General features: G+C 36.1%; 2 protein-coding genes and 1 long non-coding RNA gene across 3 annotated transcripts; all 3 read left to right on the top strand.

Annotated features, from left to right (window-relative positions):
- The first annotated feature begins 3,079 nt into the window (after positions 1 to 3,079).
- LOC116024718 (endoglucanase 3-like) lies at positions 3,080 to 7,140 on the top strand. Its single transcript, XM_031265692.1, has 6 exons — positions 3,080 to 3,549; positions 4,191 to 4,694; positions 5,139 to 5,288; positions 5,813 to 5,924; positions 6,168 to 6,331; positions 6,610 to 7,140. Exons 1-6 carry the CDS (start codon positions 3,322 to 3,324, stop codon positions 6,940 to 6,942), a joined length of 1,491 nt encoding a protein of 496 aa, XP_031121552.1. The 5' UTR covers positions 3,080 to 3,321; the 3' UTR covers positions 6,943 to 7,140.
- A 948-nt stretch (positions 7,141 to 8,088) lies between these two features.
- LOC116024593 (eukaryotic translation initiation factor 3 subunit I-like) lies at positions 8,089 to 11,198 on the top strand. Its single transcript, XM_031265519.1, has 8 exons — positions 8,089 to 8,385; positions 8,586 to 8,801; positions 9,071 to 9,198; positions 9,415 to 9,534; positions 9,650 to 9,739; positions 10,341 to 10,427; positions 10,614 to 10,693; positions 10,893 to 11,198. The coding sequence occupies exons 1-8, from the start codon at positions 8,202 to 8,204 to the stop codon at positions 10,966 to 10,968; spliced, it is 981 nt and encodes a 326-aa protein (XP_031121379.1). The 5' UTR covers positions 8,089 to 8,201; the 3' UTR covers positions 10,969 to 11,198.
- Positions 11,199 to 11,797: 599 nt separating this feature from the next.
- Positions 11,798 to 12,495, top strand: LOC116026079. Its single transcript, XR_004099775.1, has 2 exons — positions 11,798 to 11,990; positions 12,190 to 12,495. It is a non-coding gene; the product is annotated as an uncharacterized LOC116026079 (long non-coding RNA).
- The last annotated feature ends 2,880 nt before the right edge of the window (positions 12,496 to 15,375 follow it).

Raw genomic sequence — 15,375 nt, 5'->3', positions numbered from 1 at the left:
CAAGACTCAGCAGACATGACCAAATGTTGTGCGCACAAGGGATCTGTCCACTTTGAGCATAATCCCACACTGTCGAACATTTGTCTTTGTTAGGATCAATCACTTACCACTTAAGCCAAAAGATATAGCTAGTAGCAAAAGTGTAACTTTATTTTTCTACATTTTCGAGACTTTGGATGTTAGACTTGCCCTTTTATTCCTTACCAGCCTCCGGCCAACAATCCCCAGCCATCAGGTGCTAGAGACTTGGCCTTTATTGGCCTCCGCCCAACTGTCTCTTCTCCCAAATGTTATATGCTAAACTAGTGAGTTAAACTCGTTCAAATGTCATCATACAATTCTACATTTACACCCTTATTTTACTATTACCATTTTATTCATCATTAATGCAACGGTAGTCACATTTGCTTGGGGCCTACCAAGTAGATTTACTCATTTATAATGAACAAATTAATGGGTAGAGTATATATCACGTTGCCCTGTTCTTGAACTGAAACAAATTCAATGCTATTTTTTATATATTCAGTAGTAGTACTGTACTGTACCCCATGTCACAGAGGATTGTTATGCCGTGAACCTGGGTCTACATTCACATACACTATACTTTACATTCACATACACTATACTCTACATTTACACCTTGTAAACTCCACATTCACACATTACAGGATTACGATACTCTATATTCACACTTTGTAAACTCCACATTCACACATTACAGGATTATATGTTTAGTAACTATATTACCACTGTTATGCATTCACACATTCAAAACTCTATATTCACAGGTCTTGTACTTTATATTCACAACTTAAGAACTCCACATTCACATATTACATGGCTATAAGTTGCTAGAACTTCTTAATTCTATTACAGATTCACACATGCATAACTCTACATTCACGATTTCTATACTCTACATTCACACTTTGAAACCTTTACATTCACACATTTCTAGGCAACTCTACATTCACACAATCATAAGTATATATTCACGATTTCTATACTCTACATTCACACTTTGAAACCTCTACATTCACACATTTTTGGGCAACTCTAATTTAGGAATGTGTTTACTAATTTAATTAAAAAAAAAAAAAAGACAAAACGACGTAGTTTTGGACTCAGATCCACCTTGCAAGGTGGACCTGGGTCCACGGCATAATTTGCCTGTAACAGAGAATTGGGCCTACTGACACTTTTCACGATTGAGTTTTGGAAAATTCGGCGAGGGTTTTGGACTGATAAAGAAAAAATTGGCTCCTCAACATGAAGGTGGGCCTAACTTAAAAAGCGGTGCAATTATTATTGTGGGTACTATACTATCAAATAATATATATTCGATATATAAATAATGTACTTTTACTATATTAAAAATGTACATTATAATCAAGAAAAGTACATTACTTGAGTAATAAATTAAAAATACGTTATTTTGTGTAATGTATATTCAGTACACAAATAATATAATTTTAATATATTAAAAATGTACTTTTTATTATGGTTAGCATTAATTGTATATGGTCCACACAATAATGTACTCAGAGAGGGCATCATGGTCAACAAGTAAAGCTTCTGTAGGTATACTCCTTTATTGGACTTCAAAAAATAAACGTAAAAAAGGACGGTGTTTATAAAATTTTTTAGAAGTACGTTTTAAGATAAGGGAGCAAATGTGTTAGTTTATACGGATAACAAAAAATTAAGGAAAAATTGTATTAGATCACCTTTCGACGACATGAAAAATCTAACTCCTTTATCAGGCTCTTGCAAGACTATGACTCAAAGGATTGAAATATGGTTGGTTTATTTTCATTGTGCTCTTTCTTTCATTTCTTTCTTGTTTTTTTGATTGCGTGTGTGTATATATATAGGTTAACTGAGAAGAACCGATCCCAATAAAAAATTAAAAATTAATTATAGTCGTCAATTTGAGAAGATCAATAGCTCTAAACAATGAAAAAAAACAATGTATATACATACAATCAGAGGGGGCATTGTGGTCAAGAAAATTAAAGTTATACTCTTTTATTGGATTGCAAAAAACTATCATAAAAATTGGTATTTATAAAAATCTTTCAAGTTTTAATAGAAGATAACAAATGTATTGACTTTCTCACTAACAAGTGACAAAATAGTAATTGTGGAGGAGTTGTGTTAGTTCATATTTTCGGCGAAATGAAAAACCTAACTCCTTTGACCGGACTCATGTGAGACTATGACTCAAAAGAGTATAGTCTATTTCTTTTCATTATGTTCTTCCTTTATGGTATTTCAATTGTGAGTGTACATGCAGAGGCATACTTGAGGGAACCGGTACGTAGAAAAGAAAAAAAAAATAGAGAATTCATTATAGTTGTCGATCTGGGAAGATCAACGACTCTAAACAAGAAAAAGTACAATAGTGTCTTGCTATTTATCTTAAATTTTGAGTGCACCCAAAATAATATCAAGTGCATTTTATTATATGTACACATGTAAAAGTCATGAATACATTTGTACATGTCAGAAAAGTGCTGCAGGGTGCCATTCATAAGTTCACACTTCAACACACTTTTTACCTTGTTTGGTCTTTTATATATATATATTTATATATATATATAGTCAGATTTATGTACAGATAATGGTTCTTGTACGGTCACTCATCATTAGGTACACATAAATGCACCACAATATATATATATATTTCTATTTCTATTTAAATGTGGTCGCGCCTTTCCGTACGGTCGGTGCGCTACACCACTCAATGTTAAGAAATGCACTACTCAATGTTAAGAAACACACCACAATGAAAATGCATAAAATCATCTCATAACTCCCATGTTTCTAATTGTGCATTTCTGAACACTGTGTGGTGTTTTTTTTATACCTGGTGGTGTGTTTTGTGGTGATGTGTACCTCTGCATATTTGTGTGTTGCATTTTTAATATTGAGTGGTCCATTTCTTAACATCAAGTGGTGTAAACAATAGTGACCTTACGGGAGAGTGCGACCATACCTGATTTCTACTAGGCAGATAATGACATAATGTATACACAGTGGTAATTCGTGAACTCGAAGTCGTTGGTCAACCAGAGCGTTAAAAGACGAGAAAAAGAAGCAAAATTTCTACGGGTGATTAGAAAACGCAGTACAAGCCTCGAGAAAACACACATCACACTAAAAGAAGGAAACAGACAACACTCGGTTGAAAAAGCCCAAATTTGCGTTGTTTTCTTTCAATTTTCATGCCCTCTCCTGTCTCGCCCTATATATATAAACACCCCACCATTGCAGTTGAACGTCGCCATTTCTTCCCGGAGCTGCTGAGGTTTCACGGCAATGGCGGTTCATCAGAGCAGAGGTTTCATCGTCTGTCCCATGTTCTTGTTCTTGTCGTTGTTGTTGGGTTTCTACTCCTTGCAGACTGCCCATGGCGACCCGGATTACAGAGATGCACTGAAGAAATCTCTCCTCTTCTTCCAGGGACAAAGATCCGGCAAGCTTCCCGCCGGCCAGGAGATCGATTGGAGGAGTGATTCCGGCCTCCTCGACGGTTCGCTTCAAAATGTAAGTGTTTGTCTTTCATGGGTTTTTTTTTGTAAACCCATGGGTTCTGCACTAGTAATGCTTCTATTTTGACTGACGAGAAAAATTCTCAATTTATTAGCCAAAAATATTCTCTTGTGATCACATTGATAAAGATTACACAAAAATATATAGTATTCATTAATATTATACTATGAATCCTTGTTCATTTGCATATTGAATGTTCACAATTTCAGTTGTGAACATTTAGTATATATAAATTACGAACATTCAGTATGGAAGTTGTTTATTTTTAACCCAGATCTATAGAATAATTTGCTTTTATTCATAGTTGGTCGTTTTTGACAACTGATCATAAAAGGGTACACCAGTCGGGTTACCTAACTTAATAAAATCAAGAAAAATTATCATATGTTATCTATAACTGACTGGCTAAAGAACTAAAGTGTTGTAAGAAAGTAAATCAGTCTAAGTTATTTGACAAAATGAGGTAAAACAGTTTAATCAATTCAAATTAAGAAAGACCATGTTATCCATAGTTGATATAAAATGTCACGTAATAACAGATTGATAGTCAAATTTACAAGCTCATAGTTACCACTTATCAAATTAATAACTTAACTAATTTGACTAACTTGACTAGAGAATGATGAATGTGGCAGGTGGATTTGAGTGGAGGATACTACGACGCCGGCGACAACGTGAAGTTCAACTTTCCGATGGCCTACACCACCACACTACTCTCCTGGGGGGCGCTGGAGTACGGCCGGAGATTGGGGCCGCAGCTGGAAGCCACGCGGGAGGCCATCCGCTGGGCCACCGACTATTTCCTCAAGTGCGCCAATGGCGCGCCGGGGAAGCTCTTCGTCGGCGTCGGCGACCCCAACGCCGACCACAAGTGCTGGGAACGCCCCGAGGACATGGACACCGTCCGCAGCGTCTACTGGGTGTCTCCCGGTAAACCGGGCTCCGACGTGGCCGGAGAAATGGCGGCCGCGTTGGCCGCCGCCTCCTTGGTTTTCCGGCGGGTCGACCCGGAGTATGCCCGGAAGCTTCTTGGAAACGCGGTGAAAGTTTTCCGGTTTGCTGTTCAGTATAGAGGCTCTTATAGTGATTCTCTTGGCTCTGCTGTTTGCCCTTTCTATTGCTCGTATTCTGGGTACAAGGTACTGTTTGGCCTGTGAAATTTTTTGCAGAAATTTTACCATTTTTAGTTGCATTGAACCATTCCTAATAGTCTAGTGACATTGGTCTTGATTTTGGTTTGGTTATAGTTTTGGGTTAGTGGTACAAATCCCATGTTCAACTAGGATTAGAATTGACTTATATAGTCTATAAAACAAGGTAGGGGCAACATAGTCAAATTGTTTCGGCTGTTAACTTGGTGACTTCTTATAGCAAAAAGGGCCTGCCATTACACTCTTGAGTCGTAATTGCCATTTGAGATAAGTACGTATATGTAGTGTAAAGATTAATGTGAGATAAGTTGCATTATTGAATAACAAGAAATGAGTTTCACTACCTTAAACATAAATAGTTTGACCGAAAGTTAACTGAACTAGTCTTATCTCGCAATAAGAATATGATGAAAATTTTAATTTGTTTTGCAGGATGAGTTATTGTGGGGAGCAGCATGGTTACTAAGAGCAACAAACGACGTTTCATATTACAACTTCATCAACTCCCTCGGAGCCAATGATTTGCCAGACCTATTTAGCTGGGACAACAAATTCTCTGGGGCCTATGTTCTCCTGTCAAGGGTAAGATTGTAAAAACAACAATATATACATATATACATATATATATATATTTGTTTGTTTGGTGATGAGAGAAACTCGCAATCACTACTCAAGAATGGCACATGAAAAGGTAAATTGCATTAGGAAAAACCCTGTGCAATAGACTCAACCCCTAATAGTGGCAGTGCGAAATGGGGGGGTTCGAGCCTCAGTGGAGTCGATATTGGCTTGTTGAACTTCAATAAGTTGAGTTATATGAACAGATACTATATGTAACATGGTCAATAGTACTCAAAAAAAAAAAAACAGTCGCAGTGTGACGTTTCGTCCAATATAATGAGCTCCTTGTAGTACTAACATTTGTCCTTCTGTTTAAAAGACTACTAAGTTATCGTGATTTACCATTATCGCGTCAAGGTGTTAAAGTCTTTGGGGCTAAAGTCGTGACAGCTTGCATCACTTTAGTACCTTGAAACAATTGAGTATCCATGTTGGAAAATTACACATTTGCACCTTTAATCATGATAAACTTTTATTTTTTTCAGAGGGCAGTGATTGGAAATGATAAAAGATTTGACCAGTACAGACAGCATGCTGAGGATTTCATGTGCAAAATTCTCCCTAATAATCCTTACTCTTCCATACAATATACAAAAGGTAACAATATCACTTATGCACACTTTAGCTTTCCATTCTTATATTATAGTGTTGGTTGTAGTCCTCCTCTATGCCTCTATGGAAGCTCGGGGCGAATTAGATAAGGTCACCTTTAATAGAGAGTCATGTATGATGATTTGATTTTTCACGTGTCTCTGTTATGGTAAAATGTCTCATTTATTTCTTTTAAAAGCGAAGTTTTCGTGCAATATATTACGTTTTTTATTATATGACACAATGTAGGTGGCCTAATGTACAAGTTGCCCGAAGATAATCTCCAGTATGTGACAACCAATACATTCTTGATCACAACCTATGCCAAGTACATGGCATTCACAAAACGAAATTTCAAATGTGGGAACCTCTTAATTACTCATGACACTCTACGAAGCCTCGCAAAAAGACAGGTTAATACTTCATGCATATTTATTTTATTTTTCGCGCGATAGGGGAAACCCGCAACCATTATTCAATGGTGTGCAGTAAATCTCGCTCTTGTGTAATAGTCCATAAATCACACAATAAAAGTAAACCACACTAGGAAAACCCTGTGCACGGGTACAAGGGGTGTTGGCAAGAGTGAATAATGCACTCAGTCACCTCTTTCGGGACATGTTTATTTTAATCCAAATTTTCAATTGTTGTCTTGATTATTATTATTTATTAACTATCTGAATATTATTAGGTGGATTATATTCTGGGAGAAAATCCGATGAGCATGTCATACATGGTAGGATACGGAACGAATTACCCTAGAAGGATTCACCACAGAGGGTCGTCCTTACCATCCATGACCATTCATCCTCGTTCTTTCAACTGTGAGGGCGGGTTTTCACCTTTTTATTTCACACCAAACGCTAACCCGAATATTTTGGTGGGAGCCATAGTGGGTGGCCCGAATCAAAACGATTTCTTCGCGGATCAACGGACGGATTACAGCCATTCGGAGCCTACGACGTACATCAATGCCGCCATTGTTGGACCTCTAGCATACTTTGCTGGGAACAAGGACAGTTAAAACCTCGAGTTCATGATTCTATTTCCTCTTCGCACAATTGTATATATTGTCCAAATGGGACAATAAATTGAAGGAACAAAGTGTTCCCACCTAGTCAATTGAGACATTACATTATCTACTATGTACTTGTTTGCTTCTTGATTTTCCCACGTTTTATTAAGGAAAATTGAGTAATATTATGTGTACCTTTTCTTTTTATTTTAGTCTTTACTCTTTACTAACACAAATGGTATGATGGACCAAGATTCAGTCACAAAAAATAGTCATGAAAAGTTCGGTGATTTGAACACTTGGGGTGTATTTGAAAATCCATAAAATAATTTATGTGAATCATTTTTTGAGTTTTCAGTGTTTGATAACAAAGAAAATTTAAAGTTAATAGAAAACAATGGACGGATCAATGGAAAATAGTTAATATTTTTAGGAAAATGACTTCTCCTTATTTGAGAGGAAGTCATTTTCCGTTGGCAACAATGGAATAACCAATCATCCTAACCGTTGTCGTCGCCACCACCACTTCTACCACTCCCACCATCCATCACACTCTCAATAGTTTAAATTAAGGGAAAATTGCAGTCTCTACATTATAGGATAATTGTAAAATTCGTTTATGAGTATTGGTCATGCTTACTTTTTGTCTCTAAGTTATTATTAGCATCACACTTTTCATCCTTTCGTGCTCACTTTTCGTTCATGAGTTATTCTAAAATTGCAAATTTTGTCCCTAATGTTTTATTTGTAAAGGAACAAAAAGTGTAACTTCAATTATAACTTAGAGACAAAAAGTGAGTATGACCAACACTTAGACGAATTCTATAATTATCCTATAATTTAAGGTCGAAAAGTGCAATTTTTCTTTAAATTAACTTTTTTATTGTAAAAAAAAAAATTAACATTTTTTTTTTAAAAATTACATTGAAGACAAATTTTGTACATTATGAGGTTAAATTTTGTGTATTGGATCAGGGTCCACAGAATACTGTGAACCCTGGTCCACGATATAAATTGCCAGATATTTCTTATGGGTTGATTGTGGGATACTGGGCTTGCATCCAAAAAGTGTAACCCAAAGGATTTACCGGGTCAAGGCCGGCACAACCCGAAACCGGATCCGAATATCTTTCTATTTTCGTCTTCCATCTTTCTTCTTCTAGCGGTGAGGTAGAACTGCAGTTAGGGTTTTTCTGTTCTATCTCTCCCGTCCAATCAAACTTTCTGGAAATCAGAAGAATTTGCAGACTCGCAATCAAAGTAAGAAGATGAGGCCGATATTGATGAAAGGCCACGAGAGGCCGCTCACTTTCCTCAAGTACAACCGGGAAGGAGATCTGCTCTTCTCCTGCGCCAAGGACCACAACCCAACCGTCTGGTTCGCCGACAACGGCGAGCGCCTCGGAACTTACCGCGGCCATAACGGCGCCGTTTGGTGCTGCGACATCTCTCGTATAGCCTCTTTTCCCTGCTTACTCTCTTAGATTGCATAGTTTCGTAACGGAATGCGGTTATGCCGGAACGTTTGTGTTTCTATCGTGATTCATCGTATAAACTTCATGAGCTGTATATTTGGCGGGAGGGAGGAGAGGAAGAGCTGAAGCCTAACAAATTGGTTGGATGATTTACTAGGGTTTTGATTTTGTGTACAGGGGATTCAAGTAGGTTAATAACTGGAAGTGCGGACCAGACGGCTAAGCTCTGGGATGTTAAGACGGGCACTCAGCTGTTCACTTTCAACTTTGACTCTCCCGGAAGGTCTGTGGACTTTGCTGTTGGGGATAAGCTTGCAGTCATGACCACTGATCCGTTCATGGGGCTGCCTTCTGCTATCCACGTAAAGAGAATTGCTAGCGATCCTGAAGACCGTAAGTTTTGTGCATTTTTTTGGTGTTCAAGTTTCTGAAATTTAGATTGTCATGTTTAAACAATATATTTTGGGAATAATGAATAATATATTTCTCCATATGAAGAGTTTTGTGATGTTTTGGTGACACATCTATGGTTTTGATTATGCATCCAACATGTGCATTTAGTTCTTCTTTGTGCCTTTTTTTTTTAAACACTCAGCTGCCATTAGTCAAATGATGATTTTACTGATCATCAACGGCTAAATAACCATCTATTTCTATTTCAGAAACGGGTGAATCTGTGCTTATCATGAAGGGCCACCAGGGAAGGATCAATAGAGCTGTTTGGGGACCTTTGAATAAGACAATTATAAGCGGTGGTGAAGATTCTGTTCTTCGCATCTGGGATGCTGAGGTATGTTTAGTATATTGTTTTATGAGGAAAGGGTGTGGTGTGAACTCTAGAAGTAGAATTTTAGCTTCTCCAAGTACTTGCTTGGTTTTCCAGTTGTTTTATGCTGAGTTTGTAGGCACTTGTTGGAAATATTTTTCCTTTCATTTGAATTGCCAAAGATGGCTTTACTAGTTCACTTGAAGCCAGAAGTTTTTATTTCCTTTAAAAAATTGACAGACTGGAAAACTACTTAAGGAGTCTGACAAGGAATCTGGTCACAAGAAGGGGATTACTTCTCTGGCAAAATCCATTGATGGATCACACTTTATAACAGGTTCTTTGGATAAATCAGCAAAGGTAACTTGGCCATCAACCCTCTAATCCGAGTCACTGTTTCTCTCCCTGTGCTTTTTATGTGTTCTCTCTCTCTCTTTTCCTACTGATGACTAATATATATTTATATAAATGCCAGCTTTGGGATATCAGAACCTTGACACTTCTTAAGACATATGTGACTGAGCGCCCAGTGAATGCAGTTACAATGTCACCGCTGTTGGATCATGTATGTAAAACACACCACTAATCTTAACTTAGTCTTTGTTCATTGTTGTCCTAAAAAAAAATAAAAAAATCTTTGTGCTGTTTTTCCTTCTGTCATTTACTTATCACAAAATCTTTGTGCAATATTCATATTGTTTGTTACTCATAACAAAATTTTCTCCATTTTTATGTATCATGCCTTACATGCTGCCTTTTTCTGTAAATGTTGAAAATGTAAGCTTGGTTATTGTTGCTAGTCTAAAGAAGTTATAATAAATATGAAAATTTGGAAACTGAACACAAATACAGACATGGCTGGTGACTGGTAGAAATCATTAACTCTTAACTTGAGAAAATCTCTGAATTATGTCTGATATTGTCCTAGCATTACGGAATTTTTGGAACAGAAAGGGAACAATTAAACTGAATTGACATTAACTTACTAGCTTTCTTTATTCTTCGGAGTGTTGGTGTAACTATAACAGCAAATATTAACAAGTGGCAAGTCAAAGTTTTAACCTTTCCTAGGGAATTGGCAACGTTATAATAATTTCGCTATGCATGAGATACAATCATCATATGAGGTATGCGTTCATATTTAATGCGTTTTCATTGCTATTTAGATTGTGCTTGGAGGTGGTCAAGATGCATCTGCTGTAACAACCACTGACCATCGTGCTGGGAAGTTTGAGGCTAAATTCTTTGATAAGGTAAGAAATATATAGCGTTATATACATATATTGATTGTTTTGATAGTTCCCCTTTTGATACAATTGTGGGGTTGGTATTAAACCTGAGGCCGCCTACCTAGAGTAACATACTGGTGGTTTTGTTAGTTCCTCGGGTATCAAATATCAAGCACGTGTTGAAAATATGTTCTTTCCTGTGTTTCCTAGATTCTTCAAGAAGAAATCGGTGGCGTCAAAGGGCACTTTGGACCAATTAATGCTTTGGCTTTCAACCCTGATGGGAAAAGGTAATATTTTGTTCTATTTATTTATTACATGAACATACTAGCCATTACTTCTGTTGAAATATTTATACTTATGTTAAACTACCCTCCAGGTATCTGTTTTAACCTTAATTAGCGGTTTAGGACTTCAGTGGTTGAGCTTATTTGCTTTTATAATTTAGATTTAGACAGATTTTGATATAATCTTGTGGTTTGCCTATAGTTTTGCGAGTGGTGGTGAAGATGGGTATGTGAGATTACATCATTTTGACGCCGATTACTTCCATATCAAGATTTAAGGTTGAAGTGCAGCTTCTCAAATCGAAAAACAATCGCAATCTCCCCCGCCTTCGTTCTTCCTGGTTGAGCAAAATTTTTGTAGAGGATAGCTTGTTAAGGCTTGAAAAACTTCAGAAAGGGAATATACTGTGTTTGGTGCTGTTTCTGTTGAATGTTAAATGGATTATTTATTCAAAGTTATGTTTTTAACCTCTATTGAGTATTATAAAACGACCAAATTTTACTTTCATAGACTCTAGGGTGCAACTCCTTTTTTTTTTTTTTTTTAATACCTAGCCACAACCTGAGAGTGTGCTTGGGAGTTTTAATTTTGTGTAGGAATTTGTAAACTATATAAGAACAATAAAGCGTACTAAAAACATATTGTATAATGGTTAATAGAGTGTTTGGTAAGAATTGGAGTTATGATTTTCAAGTACGAAAATTATATTTTAAATTGATATCCAACTTAATTCTTGTCGTGAATTTTTAAAATTAAATTGAGTGGCATCAAACCCTTCCCTTTATACGGGAGGTTGTGGGTTCGAGCCTCAGTGTAGGCAATACTGACTCTTGTGCTTCAATAGGTTGAGAAAATAGTTATGAACAGATAGGACATTGTAATAGAGTTAGTAGTATTCAAGAAAAAAAAAATTAAATTGAGAGAAACTATTATAGTCAAGCTTAAATTGAGTATTAACTCTTGTGCTTCAATAGGTTGAGAAAATAGTTATGAACAGATAGTACATTGTAATAGAGTTAGTAGTATTCAAGAAAAAAAAAATTAAATTGAGAGAAACTATTATAGTCAAGCTTAAATTGAGTATTAANTGATACAATTGTGGGGTTGGTATTAAACCTGAGGCCGCCTACCTAGAGTAACATACTGGTGGTTTTGTTAGTTCCTCGGGTATCAAATATCAAGCACGTGTTGAAAATATGTTCTTTCCTGTGTTTCCTAGATTCTTCAAGAAGAAATCGGTGGCGTCAAAGGGCACTTTGGACCAATTAATGCTTTGGCTTTCAACCCTGATGGGAAAAGGTAATATTTTGTTCTATTTATTTATTACATGAACATACTAGCCATTACTTCTGTTGAAATATTTATACTTATGTTAAACTACCCTCCAGGTATCTGTTTTAACCTTAATTAGCGGTTTAGGACTTCAGTGGTTGAGCTTATTTGCTTTTATAATTTAGATTTAGACAGATTTTGATATAATCTTGTGGTTTGCCTATAGTTTTGCGAGTGGTGGTGAAGATGGGTATGTGAGATTACATCATTTTGACGCCGATTACTTCCATATCAAGATTTAAGGTTGAAGTGCAGCTTCTCAAATCGAAAAACAATCGCAATCTCCCCCGCCTTCGTTCTTCCTGGTTGAGCAAAATTTTTGTAGAGGATAGCTTGTTAAGGCTTGAAAAACTTCAGAAAGGGAATATACTGTGTTTGGTGCTGTTTCTGTTGAATGTTAAATGGATTATTTATTCAAAGTTATGTTTTTAACCTCTATTGAGTATTATAAAACGACCAAATTTTACTTTCATAGACTCTAGGGTGCAACTCCTTTTTTTTTTTTTTTTTAATACCTAGCCACAACCTGAGAGTGTGCTTGGGAGTTTTAATTTTGTGTAGGAATTTGTAAACTATATAAGAACAATAAAGCGTACTAAAAACATATTGTATAATGGTTAATAGAGTGTTTGGTAAGAATTGGAGTTATGATTTTCAAGTACGAAAATTATATTTTAAATTGATATCCAACTTAATTCTTGTCGTGAATTTTTAAAATTAAATTGAGTGGCATCAAACCCTTCCCTTTATACGGGAGGTTGTGGGTTCGAGCCTCAGTGTAGGCAATACTGACTCTTGTGCTTCAATAGGTTGAGAAAATAGTTATGAACAGATAGGACATTGTAATAGAGTTAGTAGTATTCAAGAAAAAAAAAATTAAATTGAGAGAAACTATTATAGTCAAGCTTAAATTGAGTATTAACTCTTGTGCTTCAATAGGTTGAGAAAATAGTTATGAACAGATAGTACATTGTAATAGAGTTAGTAGTATTCAAGAAAAAAAAAATTAAATTGAGAGAAACTATTATAGTCAAGCTTAAATTGAGTATTAAGGGTACTCACATTAGTGGTTTTTGGTAAGTTTTTGAGGATGAGTGACTGATGTAAACTGTGGACGAGAGAGGGGAAATGAGGTGAGAAGGAAGAAGTGGCGTCTTGGCCGCACGTGCTGGGGTGAGGAGGAAGAAGGGGGGCCTTGTTTGCACGTGCTAGACAAATTACGCACATCTGATTTTTTTTTTTTTTTCAAAAACTACAAATGTTGAGGATGCTCTAACGCATTATATTTTACTTATTTGACCCCACCCCTTTGAGTGCAAGGTACAACCTTATAAAATTTAACTCGTTTGATCACCTTTTTTTTTAAATCAACACAAACTTTCATTGCGTAACAGAAATCTCAAAGGTACAAGTAGGTGGTTCAAAATACCAATTTGACCCCTTTAATTACAAGTATCATTTATTAATTGCCCCATCATTTACGTGTTAATATTTTGTTAACCAGCTACCATCAGTTGCACTTTACATGATACATCAAGAAATAATGGAATAAAACGAACCATACTTAACCTTCTTCAACATATATGCATATATCATCCAAATGAACAACCTAAATCAATCCAACCAAGATTACGACACCATAACCTGTCCCTATAAAACCTCAGCTCCCAATCCCCATTTTCCCTCAACTCTCAACAAACAAACCCAAACTGAAGAAAAGACATCTATCGATCGGCATGGCGGGAAAAATGTTGAAGCTAATTGCGGCGGCGGCGGTGGCCTGGGTGATTGTGTTGCCGGCGGCGCCGACCGCTTCCGCAAACTTCGCGAAACTGGGGTGCATCGCGATGTGCCTGAGGGAATGTAGGGTGGCCGGAGTGGCAGCCCCGGCGTGCCTGAAATTCTGCCCGGTGCACTGCGATAATCCGCCGATCCCGACGCGTCCGGTCTTCCATTGTACCCTCGACTGTCTTAACCAATGCGTGTCTAATCAAAGCAGCCGCAACAACAATGGTATCATTAATCTTCTCTCCTTTTTATGCATTTGATTTGATTCACTAATGTGATACTTGAGACAAAATGAGTGATGTGGAAATGAGAAAAGGAAAACAGAGAATATGAAGTGTTTTTGCATGAGACTCAAGTTTTTTAGTCTCATGCTGTGCGTCCCACAATATAATTAAAAAGAAATAAATTCAGCTGGTAAGCGCACAAGTAGCACTCAGTGAGTGCTTTGAGGGTGGTCGTCATCATTTATTACTATTTCTTTTTTTTTTTTTTTTCTATTCCATTGCTTCCTAAAATCTTGTGCAAAAATAAAATTATTGGAGAATCATTAACTATCAAATTTGTACTTATCTTATTTGTTTAAATGACTAAAATAAGTAAAAATTTGATCAAAAACTCACAAATTGAGGAGTAGAGTGATGAAATCACTATAGTCGATGAACCATGCATTTTGATATATAATTTATTTATATTTTCTGTATGAATAACTATGCTAAATTTTTACTTACATTTTAAAATTAGTAGATCGAATCATTGCATGAATGGTGGAGTAATGAATTGTAGTTAGATTGATTTGAAGTAGTTTACCTCTCTCATATTAAAATTATGTCTAATAAAAATAATACGATTGGTCAATTCAAATGTTTTACTTTTATTGTCATTACTTTAACCGTTTCAATCTCCATACTTTTCAAAAAAAAGGTAGTTATCTATGTCATTACCTATGTGCATGCTGTTAGGATTAATGCATACAAATTGCTTAAATGTTGTATGTATATATGTCATAAAAATATTTAATATAATTAACTGATTTTATTTATTTATTTATTTTATTACTGCAGATGAAGAGAAACAGGATAGCTGTATATCCAGCTGCAAAAATGAGAAATGCACTTCAACTCCGATCCCTAGAATTTGATTAAATCCAAAATGTACCCCAAGTTGCAGCCACATAAAAATGTGCCTTTTTTTTTTTGAATAAAATTTATTTCTTAATTAGGCTTTTTCTTTTCTTTTTTTTCTCTACCTTCTGAAGAATCAATTTCTGTTATATTCTCATATATGAATAAAGTTATGTGGCTTCACAAGCAGAATTTCGCAAATTATACCGTACATCATGACATGCATTGTAAGGTGGATCATTTACTCATATTTATTTTAGTATATTAAAGGGTCATTAGATAGAGTATCCAGCAAACGTAAACAAATCACCTTAACTGCTTCTCAAACTCCAAGGTGTCAGGTGGCTTTGTCTTCCTGGCAAACTACACCGCATATCCGCTACGCAATTTAGTTATTTGAATGTCACTTTTTGATTCGTAACGGTTGTCATGAATCCAACATC

This window comes from Ipomoea triloba, chromosome 7, assembly GCF_003576645.1.
Source record: "Ipomoea triloba cultivar NCNSP0323 chromosome 7, ASM357664v1".
Lineage (NCBI taxonomy): Eukaryota > Viridiplantae > Streptophyta > Magnoliopsida > Solanales > Convolvulaceae > Ipomoea > Ipomoea triloba.
This window is presented reverse-complemented; position numbering and strand designations above follow the sequence as displayed.

Excerpts from the sequence above, each read along its gene's own strand:
- LOC116024718 (XM_031265692.1), top strand. The coding sequence starts at position 3,322 with ATGGCGGTTCATCAGAGCAGAGGTTTCATCGTCTGTCCCATGTTCTTG. Across the intron at positions 3,550-4,190 it reads TCGACGGTTCGCTTCAAAAT|GTGGATTTGAGTGGAGGATA; the intron begins GTAAGTGTTTGT and ends TGAATGTGGCAG. Across the intron at positions 5,925-6,167 it reads TTCCATACAATATACAAAAG|GTGGCCTAATGTACAAGTTG; the intron begins GTAACAATATCA and ends GACACAATGTAG.
- LOC116024593 (XM_031265519.1), top strand. The coding sequence starts at position 8,202 with ATGAGGCCGATATTGATGAAAGGCCACGAGAGGCCGCTCACTTTCCTC. Across the intron at positions 8,386-8,585 it reads TTGGTGCTGCGACATCTCTC|GGGATTCAAGTAGGTTAATA; the intron begins GTATAGCCTCTT and ends TTTTGTGTACAG. Across the intron at positions 10,694-10,892 it reads TTCAACCCTGATGGGAAAAG|TTTTGCGAGTGGTGGTGAAG; the intron begins GTAATATTTTGT and ends GTTTGCCTATAG.